The following is a 19716-nucleotide window of genomic DNA, read 5'->3' on the forward strand; positions in this document are numbered from 1 at the left end:
CCCCCCGGCCCGGCGCGGTGGTAGGGCCCGGCCGCGACGTCACCCATTGTTTACAAATCAACCCGAGCCGGTAGGATTCCGGCTCCCGCTGCTGCAGGCGCGCGGCGCGAGTGCCTGGCGGGCTCCGGCTTCCGCGTCCGCCCCGGCCCGGCCCGGCCCGGCCCGGCCCCGGCCTCGCCCCCGCGTCGGCCCCCGCCCCGCGCCCCGCGCCCCGCGCCCCGCGGCCCTCCGAGCCCCGCCGGCCGCCGAGCCGCCAGCGCCGGCCGCACAGCGCCGGGTGCCCGGGCGGGGGGCCATGCCGTGCCGGAGGGAGGAGGAAGAGGAAGCCGGCGAGGAAGCGGAGGGGGAGGCGGAGGAGGAGGAGGAGGACAGCTTCCTCCTGCTGGAGCAGTCGGTGACGCTGGGCGGCTCGGGCGAGGTGGACCTGCTGGTGGCCCAGATCGGCGAGACGCTGCAGCTGGACGCGGCGCAGGACAGCCCGGCCTCCCCGTGCGCGCCCCCGGGGCCGCCGCCGCAGCCCCCGCGGCCCCCGGCGGCCGTGCGGGCGGACAAGGCCCGGCCCCCCGCGCTGCCGCTGCTTCTGCCGCCCGCGCCGGCCGAGGCGGTGGGCCCGGCGCCCCCGGGGGCCCTGCGCTGCGCCCTCGGGGACCGCGGCCGCGTGCGGGGTCGGGCTGCGCCCTACTTCGTGGCCGAGCTCGCCGCGGGCCCCAGCGCGCTGCCCGGGCCGTGCCGGCGAGGGTGGCTGCGGGGCGCCGTTGCCTCCCGCCGTCTGCAGCAGCGACGATGGCCCCCAGCCGGGACGCGCGCCCGCGACGACGACCCGCACCGGCTCCTGCAGCAGCTGGTGCTCTCGGGGAACCTCATCAAGGAGGCGGTGCGGAGGCTCCAGCGAGCCGTCGCCGCGGTGGCAGCCACGGGCCCCGCGAGCGCCTCTGGGCCCGGCGGCCGCAGCGCACCGGACCCTGTCGCCCTGCAGCCCTCCGGCGCCTTGCACTGACCCGGGGCGCCCGGAGGAGGAAGGGGACGCCGCTGCGCAGACCCGACAGCGCCCCGCCCTCGCCAGCCCGGAGCTGAAGCCGCCGCCGCCGCCGCCGCCACCCTGGGAGCGACCGCCCAGGCTGCGGGGAGACGCGTGGGGAGACCTCGAGGCCAGAAGTTCCCGGCCCCGGCGAGGCTGTCGGGGAACACGAGCGTGGAAAAGTGCACCGGCCAGGGCGCAGACGTGCCGTGTGAGCGTGTCCGCCTGCACCTCGGGGCCAAGGACCAGGGATAAACCGGGAGAACTGTGGCAGCTACTTGCATCGACTTGTACCTGACCTAGCCCTTGGGGGTGTCGTGTGCTTGGATTGGTTAAAGACAGGGCTCCAAGGGGCGGGTATCGCCAGGGTTTTACAACAATACTTGAAAACTAATGATACGCATACATTTTATTTTCCGGTGGAAGAGCTCAGTGGAAGTGGTGCTAACAATTGCTGTGCAAAGAAATTCCGGAGGAAAGAAAGAAGAATGTAAAAGCTTGCTGGTGGGTGGGTTGCCTCACCCCCTCCTTCCCCTCTAATTGGCGTTTGGTGGCGGTGGGAGATGTGAGCTCCGGTTAGGGGATTAGAGGGAGATGGACAATTTTGAAGGTGGGTAGAGTTGGAGTTGAATGTGGACTTTTAACTGACTTGACCTTGCCACCTGTGGTTCAAGGTCACAGTATGCCCTGTGCAAAAGGCTGCGGGGTTCCTGGGAGAGCTAAAGTCACCCCCATGTCTTTTCTTTCTCTTGCTCCAAGAGCCCTGTCTGCTTTGCTACCTCTTGGAGTCTACCGAGGACACAAAGAGGCAGAGAGGGACTGGGGAGAGTTATTTGTTTTTTGTTTTCCTCTTTCCAGAACTACTCCTCTCATAGGGCACTCTTGTTGGCCATGCCATGAGCTTTCTCAGAAACAGTCCTAGACTGTCTCCCCTGTCTTCCCAGCCCTACTTTCTTATCCCACCCTTTCTGGTGTCTGCATGGGATAGATGAGACCCTGGACATTTTTCTGCTGTTTTGGCTGTCTGTGGAGCCGCAGGCCTGAGACTTCATGGGTCCTCATCCCTCACAGTTTCCTCCTGTCACCAGCTCTTCTTCTGAGTGACTGAAATCTTGTTTAAAATGTGACTCTCCGAGAGGAGAACCCACTGGCTTTACCCTTGTGAAACTTGATGGCACTTTAAGTAAAAGTGCCACTCCCAAACTAAAGGTAGCTAAACCAATTTTAAAAAAACAGATTCAATGGCTTGTTCATCCTCCAGATGTAGCTATTGACGTACACTTCGCACCGGAGTGTCAGAAATTGTGGTGGTCCTGATTTATAGGATTTCTTAATTAAGATGTATGCTGAATAAATTTGGTTTTTGTTTTGGAGCATGGTTTGGCTTTTTGGTGGAAGGTGGGGGAAAGAAAAACACGTAAGTGATATCTTAATAAACGTATAGTGTCCTCAGGGGTACCTGGGCAAATGATTGCAGCCAGCTTTGCTGGGCATAGAATATTGGTCGGGCTGCTGTGCTTCATTGTTTCTGGGTTGATGTCCCTCGAGATCAGCAAATTAAGTCCAGGTTTTTGAAACCTGCTAGATGGGCTTCCATTCCCTTTGTGAAATAGGAACATATTCCAGAAATGTTTTCTGGGTTGGAGGGCAGAGGCCAAGTGACTTGCTGTGTCTGGAGGGTTGGAGGGAGTTGATTTTCATCTGGATTTTTGTGTGTGCAGAATGGGGAGGGCACAGCCAAAGCCATCTTGTTTCCTCTCTCACCTCGGACCCAGTTCTGAGCTACAGGTTAGGAAAGGAAAAACAGTTTTACAGCCATGCGTTTGGCTCCGTTAGAGCAGACAGGGTTATATGAACTGAAAGTTTCCTGTCCTCAGGCCCATCTTCTCTAGGCATGGGAGTTGATTGAGTCCCTTCCTACTGCCAGCCAGCGCTCTTGGGTCCTCCCGTGCGTAGCACCTCTTCCTCCCTGGCCTGTACACCACTTGCCCACGCTGGAGCTCAGTAACTCAGCTCTGCTCATCAGCTGTGTCCTAACTAGCGAGTCACTGCTCTGTGCTCTTTCCTTCTCGTTAATACAACAATACTACTTATAGGGTAGTTGGGAGGATTCAATGAAGATCTGGATGTCTGGGATAACATACATGTTCAAAAGATGATAGCGGCTAATTCTTAGCACCACCACTGTCCCTTCCATTAGGGGGCTCATGTCTGTACCAAATGTGCCCAGCTTGCCCTCGCTAACTTGAGCCACAGTGAGCACAAGTGGTCCCCAGCCCTTTTTTTACCCTACAAGTCCCTCTCTAACCCTTTCCAGAAGGCCACCTACATATAACCTAAACCAGTGTGTCCCTCTGTTTCATCATTCTGGGGTTAGTATTCACTGGGCACATGTGAGCCAAGTACTATTCTGGGTGCCAGGATTGAAGAAAACTATCATTATGTCATGGTTTTATGGGCTATGAGGTAGGCACTGTTTTCTCCATTTTATTTTATTTTATTTTATTTTATTTTTTATAATATTTTTTTTTAATTTTACTTATGACAGTCACACAGAGAGAGAGAGAGGCAGAGACACAGGCAGAGGGAAAAGCAGGCTCCATGCACCGGGAGCCCGACGTGGGAGTCGATCCCAGGTCTCCAGGATCGCGCCCTGAGCCAAAGGCAGGCGCCAAACCGCTGCGCCACCCAGGGATCCCTGTTTTCTCCATTTTATAGATGGGGACACTGAAGCCCAGGAAATTAAGTGGTTTGCTGGAAGTCACCTCCTTTTAAGTAGACTCGCTGGGATTTGGAACCCAGGCAGCCTGGTTCTGAGATCTCCTGTTTTTAAGATTTTATTTATTCATGAGACACAGGCAGAGGGAGAAGCAGGCTCCCTATGGGGAGCCTGTTGGGGGAACTAGATCCTGGGATTCGGAGACCATGCCTTGAACCAAAGGCAAATGTTCAACCACTGAGCCAACCATGTGTCCCATGTATAAGACTTTCTTGACCCCATTTTCTCCCATGTTGGATTATTACGTTTTCTTAGGAGCATCCACAGACCTTGACCCACCAAGTACCTTAACACAGTAGCATCACTAGTCTCAAAATTCTCTTGAATGCCAGCCACGGATGTGCAAGGCCCTGGGGATCTGGGATGGGGGCAGGGTTTGAGACATCCTGGAAGAATTCACAAGCAGATTTGGGGCCAAAGCCTTTATATAAGGTGGTAGGAATTGCATAAAAGAAGTACAGATACAAGTGGTATATGGCTTCTGCGCTTAGAACCTTAAGTTGTTAGATGAGGACATAGGGCCAAGGCGCAGTCTCACCCAGTGCACATATCCAGTGGGACTGCACTATGGCCAGAGCCGCATTCAGGGATGAAGTTAGAATGGTGTCTGCAGACAGGGAGAAAAGATCTGCAGCACCTGAGAAGCAAGGTAGAGGGAAAGAGAAGTGATCTTTGTTGAGGGCAGGCACTCCATTGGCACTTTTTTTTTTAATATTTTTTAATTTTTTTTTTTTTTAAATTTTTTTTTAAATTTTTATTTATTTATGATAGTCACAGAGAGAGAGAGAGAGAGAGGCAGAGACACAGGCAGAGGGAGAAGCAGGCTCCATGCACCGGGAGCCCGATGTGGGATTCGATCCCGGGTCTCCAGGATTGCGCCCTGGGCCGAAGGCAGGCGCCAAACCGCTGCGCCACCCAGGGATCCCATATTTTTTAATTTTTTATTTATGATAATCACACACACAGAGAGAGAGAGAGAGGCAGAGAGAGAAGCAGGCTCCATGCACCGGGAGCCCGACGTGGGATTCAATCCCGGATCTCCAGGATCGCGCCCTGGGCCAAAGGCAGGCGCTAAACCGCTGCGCCACTCAGGGATCCCTATTGGCACCTTTTTATATAAGATGTTGCTTTGCTCTTTATAATGGGGAGAGGTAGGAATCATTAGTGGTAGAGCAGGGTCTGAACTCAACAGCCCTTAAAGCTGATCTTGCCTCCCCCCTGGGCAAGTGTCTGTGTGTTGAGGCAATGGCCATTTCCAAGGGCCTGCAGCTTGGGATAGCCCATTTCTAGTACTTGGCCCAGGAATGACTGTGGCTGGGATATTCCCTGGCCCCATGGAGTGGTTGGGCACAGAACTGGGGGTGTGGAAGCTGGCCGAATTGAGGCACCTCTCATCTTCTGAAAGAGCTGGGGCCTAGGTTTCCCTGGTAACGTTCTGCAAGTCTTGAGCCCAGAAGGTCCAGAACAATAGGGAAGTGGCAAGCAGAAGCTGGTGGTTGGAGTGGGGGATGGGGCTTGATTAGGAGTTTGATGTGGGAAGTTAGAGGGACAGCAGCCTGGTGACTCATAAGTGACTAGAAGTTGGAGAGAGCAAGCAGGACTGAAGATAAGGATTCGGCTGTTAGGACTAAGAGGGGAAGCTCTATTAACACCAGCTAATGTATGTAGGCTTGCCACGTGCCAGGCTCTGTTCTAAGTACTTTAGGAAGACCGACTCATCACATCAATATGGGAGGAGAAAAGTAAGTAATAGGTATGGAGACAAAGTAAGAGTGGAGTCGAGGGAGGCTGACGGGTGGACAGCAAGGGATGGTGGGTATGTGAGTGTGTCTACACACGCACACGGCCGTACACAAACAGGTAATGCTGTGTCTGCATTATCTCTGTGTACATCCTCTGGTTAGGTCCAGGGTATATGGAATCAGAACTTGCTCAGTGACTTTCACTATCTTTTTCACACTCTGAAGTTACGCAATTTCCCTCATCGGCACTATTAAGATGTGTTTTGAACATCTGCATTGTGAGTTCTTCCCCTCCTTAACCCAGCTGAAGCAAAGTACTATTTATGGTACATCTGGAGAAAGGTGATTATGACTCCAGTCTGGGGATGATTTTTGGGAAAACCTAGGAAATCGGTTTTCTTTCCCATGTTAGTTTGTGGAATCTAATTTAGTAAAGGAGAAACAGGCAAAAGGCAGGCCAAAGGTAACATGATAACCAGCTGGTGATTTTTTTTTTAACCCACCCAAATCAATAAGTCAAACAAACTGCCTGAACAGCCTATCAGTTGGGGGTTGTGAATTTTGCCTCCTATGAGTCAGTTAATTGATAAGGGGGAGCAGTTCATAAACTCCTTGATATGAGACTTAGCTTCCATTCTATTGTGGCGTAAGTTGCAGAGAAGGATTCCTTCACACAAGAACGACAGGCATACCCAGCAATCCCAGGCACGCACACGGGTCTCAGCAGCCAACTGTCAGGCTCCTGGCCCACTGTGGTAGGACAGTTTGTGACAAAGTGGGACAGCCGGGATCCCTGGGTGGCGCAGCGGTTTGGCGCCTGCCTTTGGCCCAGGGCGCGATCCTGGAGACCCGGGATCGAATCCCACATCAGGCTCCCGGTGCATGGAGCCTGCTTCTCCCTCTGCCTGTGTCTCTGCCTCTCTCTCTCTCTCTCTCTCTCTCTCTCTCTATCATAAATTAAAAAAAAAAAAAAAATCAAAGTGGGACAGCCATCCCTATAACCTCCCTGACCCCTGCCGTTCAAACCTGGCCAGACTGGGCACCTGTGCCTTCCTGCCGCCTCAGGCAGCCTTATCCCTTAGAGCATCTTCCCCTTGGTTTCTCCCCCTGCATGTCCCCTGGTGACAGTCAGACATGCACAGATCTCTCCTGGTTGAGCAAACCCTTCCCTTGGCTCAGTTTTTCTTTTTTAGCTGCTGTCCTTCCCTTTCCATCTTCTTTGAACTTCTAGGAACCACAACTCCTCACCCCAAGCACCCCAGTCCTCCTACAAGTCTGTTGAAATTGCCCCGTTTGTTTGCTCTGCAAATATTTACGAAATGCCAATACCCAGGCAGCGTTACTAAATGCAGCTCTGTTTCAGGCAGTGGCCTCAGCATTTTTACTAGCATTAGCTCAGTGAATCCTCACAACTCTGTGAGACAGAGACTTGATTACCATCCGAAGTCACAAATGAGGAACTCAAGGTTAGGTTAGGTGAAGTCACCTACCTGCCCAAAGGCACAGGAAGGAGCTTTAAAGGAAAGCACCAAAATTGCCCCCCAGGCAGTATGTACTGCTCTAGAACAGATATTTTAGATGCAGCGGGGTACTATATGGAGGCCTATGGGTTTTGTTTTTTGTTTCTTTTCAAAATGTGTCTTTCTTGTCTTTTCCTCTCTCTTTCCACCAAGGCCCTTATCACCTGGTGCCTGGATGTTATAACAGCTGACCATAAATGTTCTCCCCAACTTCAGACCATCCCCCATGCCCAGTGGCCTGATAATCTGCCCAACACATTCTCCTCATCTTGTCCTCTGCCATCAAAGAATAGCTAATCTCTTTGGAAAAAGAAGACATTCATATATGAGCTCCTAAGATAACCCTATGATGAGTAAATAAAATGAAGAGTAAGAACAAAATGAACTCTGAGATCACTCCCTGCGAAGAAATTGCCTGCTTTTTCTCAGTACAAATTATGAACAAAAGTGGACAGGGTGGGCACACAGAACTTCAGCTGAGTGTTGAATCTGAATTAGAAGGGAATGGTTTTTCTGATGGAGGCATTAAGAGCTGTTGTCCAAGGCTGTTCTCAGCACAAACCCTCCCCTTTGTAATATTTCCTGCTCCTCTGGCTCTACCAGCCCCAATCCTGATTGGCTTTCAAGGTTTGGGAGGAAGGGGACTGCCACCCTTTTGAGACTAAATCTCTGAGTATAGACTGAGTATTCCCTTCTTCCATTCTTGCCTTAGCACTTACCTATACAACAAGGGTGTGTACTCAAGCGACTGGTCTTCAGAGGAAACAGGTTTATGCTTTTTAAGAAACAGACTGAATAAGTCTTTAAAAGGTAGGATTTTCCACAGAAAACAAAGTAGTGGCCTTCATGCAATAGCTTCCAGAAATGATGTTTTATTATTTGAGTGTTTACTATTTGCTTCCCTTACATTATCTAATTGAATACTCACATCATTTTTCAAGATAAGGCTCTTTTCTAACCCCCATTTTGCAGATGAGTTCATTGAGATCATTGAGATTAAGGACCCTGCCCCAAATCACACAGATGCCTGTGTGGAGGCAGTGGGGCTGCCTGCAAAGCCTGTGCTCTTATCTATCATGCCTTCTGGGAAACTGTTAAGGGTAGGTCACTTGTTCTCCGGTTCAGTTATGGATGGAAGACCAGGAGGACGTGCTGCATGGGAAAGGTTTTGTCCCTTTGCCTGTACCAGCCTGCACGGTGTTCCGGGGAGCGCACCACTCTGGGCTTCCATCGCTAAACGAGGCATAGCACTAGACCGCCTAAGGCTGAGCTCTCCCTGGGCTGACATTCTGTGATTACTGAGCATTGGTGGAAGAGGGGGGAGCTAATTGAGTGAGTTAGTAATTTGGTTGCCAGGGTAACTCTTTCCTGATTGGAAGGAAGGAATCACAGGGTTCAACACAGACTTTGCTGGATAGGAAAGTGGTGTCTGATCTTCGTTCCATGTCTCTGCTTATGAGCTGAAAAGGGAAGGGTGAAAATTGAATCCAAATATTGTAGCATTTTTGCCTAATTTAGAATGGAATCTTGGGGTGGCAGTCTCTGCAGTCCTCTCAGAGGCATGCCATTCTTTTCTTCACATCATTTATTTGACACTTTCTGTGTTTTATTTTTTTTCATTGACTTTCTAGCTTGGTCTTTTATCTCATCCGGGTCATTTTCTGTGGCCAGTTAGCTGTCTTCATAGGATGCTGAACATTATTTTGAAAGATAATGGTTGTGGCATACCTGGCTTTCCCTAGGTCAGCCGAGCAATCTGGGGTAGTTTCTTCCAGGTTCCGGTGGCAGGGCTACCATGTTGGACAAGGGCAGGGGTGTCATTCACATTGTAGTCTATGTGTGGAGTTGTGCAGTGAACACTATTGGACTATGTGTGATGGTATTAGGCTGGCTACTGGAAAGAGGCCTGAGCTGGGAGCCCAGAGACCTGTGTTCTAGACTCTGATAGGCCTTTGGCTTCATTAAGTGACTTCAGTAGGTCACTCTGCCTTGTCCCCTTCCTGGACTATTTTTCCACCTACAAAATGGTCTAATATCTTAAGGGGCAGTCTGGGTGGCTCAGCAGTTGAGTGTCTGCTTTCAGCCCAGGGCGTGATCCTGGAGACCCAGGATCAAGTCCCATGTCGGGCTCCCTGCGTGGAACCTGCTTCTCCGTCTGTATATCTGCCTCTCTGTCTCTGTCTCTCATGAATAAATAAATTAAATATTTTAAAAAAAATCATTTGTGTAAACCTTGACCTATTCCAAAAAAAGGATTTTGGGGTGACTAGTAAGAGCTGCAAGAATATTTAAAAGATGGACAGTTAGGGTCATAGTGTATTTAAAGTTCCTGATAGCCTGATAGTAGACATTAGTTTTCTCCAGTCTTTTTTTTTTCTTTAAGATGTATTTATTCATGGGATCCCTGGGTGGCGCAGCGGTTTAGCGCCTGCCTTTGGACCAGGGCGCGATCCTGGAGACCCAGGATCGAATCCCACGTCAGGCTCCCGGCATGGAGCCTGCTTCTCCCTCTGCCTATGTCTCTGCCTCTCTCTCTCTCTCTCTCTCTCTGTGTGACTATCATAAATAAATAAATAATTAAAAAAAGATGTATTTATTCATGAGAGACACAGAGAGAGGCAGAGACATAGGCAGAGGGAGAAGCAGGCTCCCTGTGGGGAGCCTGATGCAGGACTCATCCCAGAACCCCGGGGATCAGGACCTGAGCCAAAGGCAGATGCTCAACTATTGAGCCACCTAGGTGCCCCTCCAGTCTTCCTTTTTTTTTTTATTTTTTTTATTTTTATTTTTATGATAGTCACAGAGAGAGAGAGAGAGAGAGAGGGAGGCAGAGACACAGGCAGAGGGAGAAGCAGGCTCCATGCACCAGGAGCCCGATGTGGGATTCGATCCCGGGTCTCCAGGATGGCGCCCTGGGCCAAAGGCAGGCGCCAAACCACTGTGCCACCCAGGGATCCCCCTAGTCTTCCTTTTTTAAGGAGGGAGTAGTACTGGGTAAGCCCCATGGTTGAGTCTAGCCTTAATCATTACAAGAAGCCAGCACAGTTTGTGCAGTGGCATGGAATCATGGCCAGTTTGGCCCTGGATTGCTCCTAACCCTTTGACCTCCAGGAAATCCCATGCCCACTAAAGTAGTGGGGCTGAGGACCTCAGGGATACCCCTATGCCAGGGAAAGTCAGCACCTGACCACTTTCCACTTTTTTTTTTCCACTTTTGCTCAGTGACCAGAGGTGACAGCTACCTGCACTGTTGGACACCCCCCCCCCACACACACACACAAACCCCATCTTCCTCAGTTATGTTAGAGCCTCCATAATCACCCTTCCCTTGCTGAGTGGCAGTGGACAAGCCTCCCACACTTCCTGCATAGGTTGTGGGAAACAGCTGGGTGTGCTCTGGAGGTACTTCTTATAGACCATCAGGGGCTGTGTATATTTGAATGGGGAGATACAGACAATAGGCATGGAGCCCAAAAGGGTGTTAGAAAATCAGGACTGTAACATACAGTAGTCAATCTAGAAAGCATTTTTGGGATCATGGCATAGTCTTCTTTTGTGATAAACTGAGGACCTAGTGGTCTGCCTACCAAAAGGCAGTCCTGGGAAGGAAGGAGGAGAGACTAGAGATTGTTCATCTTCAGTATGTGCCAGTCACCATAAACCTTTTCCTCATCCCATTTCTTGTCTTTTTTTTTTTTTTTTTCCATTTCTTGTCTATTGTACGGATGAAGAAACCAAAGCTCACAGGGGTTGAGCAACTTGTCCAAGGACCCCATTTAATAAGTGGCCTTGAATCCTGGATCATCTGTTGCCTAGTGTGGCTCCTTTCTGGAGGGAACAGACTGAAGTAACTCAGGGAGGGACATAATTCAGGGAGGGACAGAGATGGGCTGTTAGGTCACCGCATAGGGAGAGCATGGCAACAAACATGCCAAGGGCAGAGAGAGGAGTCCTTTCAGACACTGCCAGCCAGCTTTCCCACTGTGGGTTTGTATCCCAATCAGCCTCTAACCAAGAGCTGTCCTAGCCTTAAGGACCGCATGTGAAACAAGTCCACTTAATGACCACAGTCAAGAGAAAGAAAAAAAGTCCCCGTTTGCAGTGACCAGCCGATCTGATGTCCTTTGCTAATACAGTCAGAGGCAGCTTCATAAAACATCTCCATCACTGGTAATCCAAGGGGCTCTAAGGTTTTAGTGAATGGGATTGGTCCAAAACCTGACCTCACTTTCATTTAATTTCATGCCAGCACCAATACACACCCAGCCACGCAGACCCTGCTTAACTAGTGAGCTGCTCAGACACAAAGGCGCTCTAATTACCATCCACAAGCCAGGCTGACAAGGATTTCAAGTGTTTTTAGGTTTATGGATTAGAGAATTGTGCTCTGTGCACCTTTCCCACCGAAAGCCAAGAATAAGATAAAACCAAACAAAAAACCCCAACCAAAAAACCCAATGCATTTATTAAAAACAAGTATTTCAGTTAAGTTAAAATCCTATAATCAGGATAGCCACAATTCCAGACACTCCGGTGCGAAGTGTAGATACCTCAATAGCCACATCTGGATGATGAACAAGCCATTGAATCTTTTAAAACTTAAACACCAACAAAACGGATTTAGATCCCTCAAGAGTAAGTGAAAAGTATGCTAAACGCACTTCACCACGGCTCACAATGGCAAAGCCTGCAGCTTCTCCGTTTGGAGGGTCACATTTTCTACTCGGTTTCCTTCACTTACAAAGGCGAGCGGGCATGGCTGGGGGAGGGGCGGAGGGAGGAAACCAACTCCGTGTATCCAGGGAATTGCAGCTGTTATTGCAAATGGCCCCGGAGAGTCCATTATAAGCTGCTGTGCGAGGCTGTGTCCCCGGAGGGCCCGTCACGTGGCGTCTCCCCAGCCCCCAGCCCGGGCCCCAAGGAGCGCCAGCGCCACCCGCTTGGAGTGGGACCGCCGAGCCGAGCCGAGCCGAGGCTGGGAGGTGGGGGCGGGGGCGGGGGCGGCCCGACCCAGGCTGAGGCTCGGGCCACTTTCTGAAAGCCCGGGGCGCGGCGGGCCGCGGTGGGCACCGGCCCGGCACGTCCCCCTCGGCCCGCAGCGGCGGCGGCCGCGGGGCGCGCGTCCTTAGGAGACTCCAGCACTTGCACAGCACCGGGCGCTTCTCCCGGGCACAGGCGGAACCCGGCAACTCTTCCGCTCTACGGGAGCCCCGCACCCCCGCGGGCGCTGGGGGAACCCTGACCTTGAACCCGAGGAGGGGGACGCAGGGAAAATCTCCCAGAGAGGAAGACTTCGCCGACTCCCACCTCCCCGCGCCGCGGCACCGCCGCCCCCGCCTCCCCTCGCCGGCGCGCAGCCGCCCCCGCCCCCCGTCGCACAGCGGGGGCAGCGCGAACCTTACTCCCATTCAACTCCCAAAAAAGGTCCTTTGATGGCACCGCGTGTTTTGCGTTAAGAACCAGCACCCACAAGACACAAGATGGGTTTTTTAAAGAGTCGTAAATTTTTCAAGTCTGGCAGTTTGAGGTTCTCCCTGAAATGATGGTCTGACTCATGTTCCCCTCCCCCAAAGTGGATCAGGAACCAGCCCTGAAAAGGTAAAGCCAGTAACTGGGGTCACCCTCGTCCTTTGGGCGCGCGCGATCCAGAGACGCGTGGAACGTGGCCACATGGCCGCTGGGCTGGAGGGTCCCACTGGCTCGGCTGCGTGGATCTGCTCGCTGCACCGCGGGGGCTGGCCACGCCGAACGGGGAGTACCACTGGATGTGAGCTTGGGGTGCGCTCGGTAATCTGCCTCAAACAGGGCACCCAAGTTCTTCTGTTTCTCAAACGCATCGGGGGCCCTCCATTAGTTCCCCGCGAAAACATTCGCGGTTTTTCCATTCCTCGTCTGCATTAGCTTATTTTCCCGCTTCCAAAACGCGAGTTCACCAGTCCGTCCGAGTAGGGATGTAGCCCTCTGGGGGCTCCCCTGCCCTCCAGGCAGAGGCTGGCGCTGTGGCCACTCCCGGGGCGTTAGCTGCCAGGGACAGGAACGCCGTCGCCAGTTCGGGGCTGCGCCCTCCTCCCGGACGCGCCGGAGAAGCTGCAGGCCGCCCGAGGGCTGCGGGGAGACGGGGGCTCATGCACCGGGGCCGACAGCGGCCCGGAGAGCGGGCGCTGGGGAAGCTTTGCGTGTATCTGCAGCCGTCGCGAATGAAGCCTCCGCACCGCCTCCTTGATGAGGTTCCCCGAGAGCACCAGCTGCTGCAGGAGCCGGTGCGGGTCGTCGTCGCCGGTGCGGGATTCGGGCTGGGGCCCGCGTCGCTGCTGGAGGCGGCGGGAGGCGGCGGCGCCCCGCAGCCACCCCCGCCGGCACGGGCCCGACAGCGGCTGCGGGGCGGCCCGCTTGTCCGCTCCCGAGGGCCCGTCAAGGCCGGGCTGAGGGGCCAGCGGCGACAACGCGCTGGGGCCCGCGGCGAGCTCGGCCACGAAGTAGGGCGCAGCCCGACCCCGCACGCGGCCGCGGTCCCCGAGGGCGCAGCGCAGGGCCCCCGGGGGCGCCGGGCCCACCGCCTCGGCCGGCGCGGGCGGCAGAAGCAGCGGCAGCGCGGGGGGCCGGGCCTTGTCCGCCCGCACGGCCGCCGGGGGCCGCGGGGGCTGCGGCGGCGGCCCCGGGGGCGCGCACGGGGAGGCCGGGCTGTCCTGCGCCGCGTCCAGCTGCAGCGTCTCGCCGATCTGGGCCACCAGCAGGTCCACCTCGCCCGAGCCGCCCAGCGTCACCGACTGCTCCAGCAGGAGGAAGCTGTCCTCCTCCTCCTCCTCCGCCTCCCCCTCCGCTTCCTCGCCGGCTTCCTCTTCCTCCTCCCTCCGGCACGGCATGGCCCCCCGCCCGGGCACCCGGCGCTGTGCGGCCGGCGCTGGCGGCTCGGCGGCCGGCGGGGCTCGGAGGGCCGCGGGGCGCGGGGCGCGGGGCGGGGGCCGACGCGGGGGCGAGGCCGGGGCCGGGGCCGGGGCCGGGCCGGGCCGGGCCGGGGCGGACGCGGAAGCCGGAGCCCGCCAGGCACTCGCGCCGCGCGCCTGCAGCAGCGGGAGCCGGAATCCTACCGGCTCGGGTTGATTTGTAAACAATGGGTGACGTCGCGGCCGGGCCCTACCACCGCGCCGGGCCGGGGGGGCGGGGTACGGCTGGGGGCGGGGCGCCCTCCCGGCCGGGGCGCAGGGTGAAGCCCAGCAGCTTCCGAGCTGCCCCACCCCGAGTGCTGCGTGCAGGGGGGCGCGGGGGTGCGGATCGTCGCTCTGTCAGCCGGGCGTGGTTGGCATTTCCCGAAAATGAACACCCGCGTGGACGCGGTTGGTTTCTTCCACACACCAGCACAGACACTTACACCCACACACTCTCCTCCTCTAGGCGCGTCAACTCGTCTGGTTTTGGCATTTGCACTTTGGAGGTCCGGGTGCCAGCGTCTGGGAAGGGCTGCCCCGGCGAGCGAGGCGCGGGCGGAGATCTGAGGCTCGGGATCGGTCCGGAGATTAGGGAAACAAGGCTGACAGGGACGGAAAGGAAGACCGGGACCTCGTAGTTGGATGGGGTCGGGGCGTGGGGAAGCGGTGGCAGCGTTAGAATTGGCAGGGAAAGGCCCGATGAATGCTTCTTGACCCGGAGCATGGGTATATGCGGGCCTGGACTAGGGCTGGCCTTCCTGGAGAGGAGGAGGTCGTTGGTCTTGGGCGGGGTGTGAGCTGAGCTAGAAAGTTCTTTTAAGAATGCCTCAGCAGCTGGGGAGTGTCTTCTCTGAAGGGGAAGCAGGAGAGGAAAACGAGTTGTTTGGATGGTAATGGAGATATGGATCCGTTTAACTCTTCAAGATATCATGGTTGGCTTAATGATTAACCAAGACTTCTTTTTTTTTTTTTTTTTAAAGGAAGAGAGATGGAAAAATGATCCCTTACTCTCTTGTTGCCTGGAGGTATTAGACTTATTCAGAAATCCCAAATCAGTGACGCCTGAGTGGCTCGGTGGTGAGCGTCTCCCTTCAGCTCAGGGTGTGATCCCGGAGTTCCCAGATGGAGTCCCACATCTTGCTCCCTTCAGGGAGCCTGCTTGCTTCTCCCTCTGCCTATGTCTCTGTGTGTCTCATGAATGAATAAATAAAACCTTCTTTAAAAATCTCCAATCAGACCTCACTTTCAAACTCTACACTTGTAGATGGACTTTTGGTGGCCCAGTCTTTAAGAGCCAACCAGGGGAGATATATTAGCAGGCTAAGAAAAATATTCAAAACCGGATTATGGTGATGATTGAATAACTTAGTAAATTTACTGAAAATTATTGAATGTTCTCTTAAAATGAATGAATTTCATATATAAAATTATATGTCCATAAAGCTGTTTTTAAAACTAGCCATGATGGGATGCGTATACACACAAATACAGAAACCAGGCTGTAGGGAGCTACTTTATTTATTTATTTATTTATTTATTTATTTATTTTTGAATATATTTTTTTAAGATTTTATTTATTTATTCATGAGAGACACATGGAGAGAGAGGCAGAGACCCAGGCAGAGGGAGAGGCAGGCTTCCATGCAGGGAGCCTGACGTGGGACTCGATTCAGGGTCTCCAGGATCACACCTTGGGCCGAAGGCGGCACTAAACCTCTGAGTAGCCGCCTCTGAGCTACTTTAGAACACCCAGCAAGAGAGGAGTCAAATTGATAAAGGGAGTGCAGAGGAAGAGACTGGAGCCTGGGGTCCAGATAAAGAGAAACAGGGGTCTTGGTGGGCAGTTTCAAGATGGGTAATTACAGGAGCAAACCTTTAGGGAGAGATGGGATGGAGGCAATAGATGGGTAGTGGTTTAAAAAGAGTTGGAATAGGGACCCCTGGGTGGTTGAGCGGTTGAGCCTGTCTGCCTTCGGCTCAGGGCGTGATCCATATCCCGCTCCTTGCTTGGAGCCTGCTTCTCCTGTCTCTGCCTCTCTCTCTGCCTCTCTCTGTGTCTCTCATGAATAAGTAAGTAAAATCTTTAAAAAAAAATTAAAAAATAAAAAGAATTGGGGTATTCTTGCCAAGTGAGGAGAAGAATGTAGAAATAAAGGAAGAGGCAGTTTGAAGAAAGCCAGTGAATTTTTAAATCTTGGAAATCTGGACTTCTACAGAGTGTCATAAAATTCATTGCCTCTTTTTAGTAGATGCTGTAGGATTTTCTCTCTCTATGTATATGATCATAATATCTACACATAAAGATAGTTTTACTTCTTTCTTTCTAGTCTGGATGCCTTTTATCTTTCCTTCCTAGTTGCAGAGCTAGAACCCCTAGAACAACAAGGAGTAGAAATGGTGAGGGCAGATATCCATGTCTTGTTCCTGATCACAGGGGAAAGCATTCAGTCTTTTATCATCAAGTATAATGTTGGCTGTAGGTTTTCCTAAAAAGATGGCTTCATCAGATTGATAACATTCCCTTCTATTCCTGGTTCTCTGATAATTTTTTTTTCATTGTGAAAGAGCCATCCCCTCATTTTAAATCATTATTCATTTGAAAGTATGGTCAAGACATTTATTAGCTACAGTATTCTGAGCCTATTTATTTATTTAGCCTAATTATTTAAACATTTAAGATAGTTGTAGAGGGATCCCTAGGTGGCGCAGCGGTTTGGCGCCTGCCTTCGGCCTAGGGCGCGATCCTGGAGACCCGGGATCGAATCCCACATCGGGCTCCCAGTGCATGGAGCCTGCTTCTCCCTCTGCCTGTGTGTCTGCCTCTCTCTCTCTCTCTCTGTGACTATCATAAATAAATAAAAATTAAAAAAAAATAAAAGCAATCTACTTTCCTTTATAAAAAAAAAATAAATAAGATAGTTGTAGAAATAATTAGTAGCAGCTTACAATCTGTGCTTTTATTTTTTGGTTCAAATGTTGTAAGCCTCATCATCATTTTAGATATGAAAAATAGTACAGCCACTTTGGGAAGAGGCCTGGCAGTTTCTTACAAAGCTGAACGTATACTTACCCTCTAATAGAATTTCAATCCTAGGCATTTACCTAAGAGAAATAAAAGCATAAGTTCACATCCCGGCCTATGGCCAATGATGAGCATAGCAGCTTTATTCATAAAAGCTGGAAACAGCGTAAAAACAGCAGCTCCGGTGTTTATCAGCAGGTGAATGGATAAACGACGGTACACCCACATGATCATGGTGGCGGAAAACTCTTCAGCAACCAAAAAGACTGGAGTATTGCTACATGTGGTAACATGAATGAATCTCAAAAACAGTATGCTGGGGCAGCCCGGGTGGCTCAGCGATTTAGCGCCGCCTTCAGCCCAGGGCCTGATCCTGGAGACCCAGAATCAAGTACCACATCAGGCTCCCTGCCAGGAGCCTGTTTCTCCCTCTGCCTATGTCTCTGCCTCTCTCTCTCTCTGTCTGTCTCTCATGGATAAATAAATAAAATCTTAAAAAAAAACTAAAACCAGTATGCTGAGTGAAAAGAAGGAGAACATACTGTATGATTCTGCTTATACGAAGGCAAAATTAATTTTTGGTGAAAAAATCAGAAGATAGATTGCCTTTGGAGAGGGTGGGGTGGGGGCAAGGACTGATCTGAAAGAGGCCTGGTGGTTGGGTTTCACAGGCATGTGCCTGTGTTAAAACCCATTGAATCGGGATAGCCTGGGTGGCTCAGCGGTTTAGCACCGCCTTCAGCCCAGGGCCTGATCCTGGAGACCTGGGATCGAGTCCCACATCAGGCTCTCTGCATGGAGCCTGCTTCTCCCTCTGCCTGTGTCTCTGTCTCTCTCTCTCTCTGTCTCCCATGGATAAATAAATAAAATGCTTTTAAAAAAACTCATTGAATCGTACTTTAGAATTCATTGTATGTATATTTTACCTGAAAAGAAAAAAACTAAATAAATACTGGAATTCTAGTCAATAGACATACTAGTGAGTTTAGAGGTGAGGTGTACTGATGTTTGCAATTTATTCTCAAGTGTACACAAATTGAGATGGAGTACTGTGCTGTTAGAAGGATGCTTAAGAGAGAAGACAATAGATATATGGGAAAGCATGAATAGTGAAATAACGTTACATATGACCCAGCAATTCCACTCCTTAGATATGTACCTGAGAGAATTGGAAACATATGTCCACACAAAAAAATTGCACAGAAACATTCATGGCAATATTTGGAAGAGCCAAAAAGAACAACCCAAATGTTTATTAGCTACTGAATGGAAGAATGAAATATTGTCTGTTCATATAATATACTATTATTCACCATTGAGAAGGAATGAAGTACTGTTATATGCTACAACATGAGTGAAACTTGAAGAAGACTAATGCTAAATGAAAGAAATGAAACACAAAAGGCCTCATACGGTATGACTCTATTTCTATGAAATTTGCAGAAAAGACAAACCCGTAGAGACAGTAGATTAATGGTTGACAGGGGATGGGAAGAGGGAATTAGGGCTAAGTGCTAATGGGTAAGGGGTTTCTTCTGGCGTGATGAAAACATTTTGGAATTGGTGATGATGTATGTATAATGCAGCAAATATATTAAAAGCTACAAGTGTACGCTTCAAAAGCATATATGTCATTTTTTTTCTTTTTAGATTTTATTTATTTATTCATGAGAGACAGAGAGAGGCAGAGACATAGGCAGAGGGAGAAGAAAGCTCCCTGTGGAGAGCCCGATGTGGGACTCCATCCCAGGACCCCGGGATCACGATCTAAACCAAAGACAGGGGATCCCTGGGTGGCGCAGCGGTTTGGCGCCTGCCTTTGGCCCAGGGCGCGATCCTGGAGCCCCGGGATCGAATCCCACATCAGGCTCCCCGTGCATGGAGCCCGCTTCTCCCTCTGCCTATGTCTCTGCCTCTCTCTCTCTCTCTCTGTGACTATCATAAATAAATAAAAATTAAAAAAAAATAAACCAAAGACAGATGCTCCACCACTGAGTCACCCTGGTGCCCCTATGTCAATTATTTAAACACTAAGAAATATTAATGGTAGAATCTAAGTGCTGGGTAAATAGGTCAAAGTTCATGGTCAAAGTCTTTCAATTCTGTTGACTGAAAATTTTTAGAATCAAATGCTAGCAAAAAATAAGCCACCCATAAGAGCTGATTAATTTTATGACTAGCTCTGCCCAATGCCTGGAGGGGCTTAGGGCTAACCACTGGGAAGGAAGGGAGCGGGGAGACACCCAGCTGCCTGTCACGTTGCCTGTCGCCCAGCAGGGGAACTGTGTAGACTCATTTTCCAGGGCAGAGAGGATGATGCTGCAGGTTGATTAAGTTCTTGCCCCCACTATGGAGGATTTCAAAGTAGGTGGCAAGATTGGGGCTTGACACTGTTTTCAGAGGCCAGCAGCATCCCTGAGTGCTGAGCCATGGGCCTCTGCAGCATCAAGGCAGACCTCTTTCCCAGTCCCTTCCTCGTTGCCCTGCGCCCAGAGCAAGAGGCTCTAGGAGCTGAGCTGGTTGGGGAGAAGGGATTTGCACAGAGAATTTAAGAGATTAGGGGATTCACACTGTGATGCAAAGGTGCTAATGAGATATTAAACACCTCACAGTAGAGTAGCACCTGAGGAAACTGGAAACAGAAATCAGAACTTGAAAATGTGGGCAGCCCTGGTGGCGCAGCGGTTTAGCGCCGCCTGCAGCCCAGGG

General features: G+C 51.7%; 2 protein-coding genes and 1 long non-coding RNA gene across 3 annotated transcripts; 2 read left to right on the top strand and 1 right to left on the bottom strand.

The window, feature by feature from the left end:
• Positions 1–227: 227 nt before the first annotated feature.
• Positions 228–2391, top strand: LOC140621063 (GSK-3-binding protein FRAT2-like). The gene is given in 2 exon segments (XM_072805831.1): positions 228–889; positions 891–2391. Coding segments are annotated over 2 exon segments (1020 nt in total). The 5' UTR covers positions 228–295; the 3' UTR covers positions 1317–2391.
• Positions 2392–11497: 9106 nt separating this feature from the next.
• Positions 11498–13996, bottom strand: LOC140621064 (proto-oncogene FRAT1-like). The gene has a single exon (XM_072805832.1). The coding sequence runs from the start codon at positions 13920–13922 to the stop codon at positions 13077–13079; it is 846 nt and encodes a 281-aa protein (XP_072661933.1). The 5' UTR covers positions 13923–13996; the 3' UTR covers positions 11498–13076.
• A 219-nt stretch (positions 13997–14215) lies between these two features.
• Positions 14216–16597, top strand: LOC140620587 (uncharacterized). Its single transcript, XR_012020333.1, has 2 exons — positions 14216–14491; positions 14966–16597. It is a non-coding gene; the product is annotated as an uncharacterized lncRNA (long non-coding RNA).
• Positions 16598–19716: the final 3119 nt, after the last annotated feature.

This window comes from Canis lupus, chromosome 29 (assembly GCF_048164855.1).
Source record: "Canis lupus baileyi chromosome 29, mCanLup2.hap1, whole genome shotgun sequence".
Taxonomy (NCBI): Eukaryota; Metazoa; Chordata; class Mammalia; order Carnivora; family Canidae; genus Canis; species Canis lupus.

Excerpts from the sequence above, each read along its gene's own strand:
- LOC140621064 (XM_072805832.1), bottom strand. The coding sequence starts at position 13,922 with ATGCCGTGCCGGAGGGAGGAGGAAGAGGAAGCCGGCGAGGAAGCGGAG.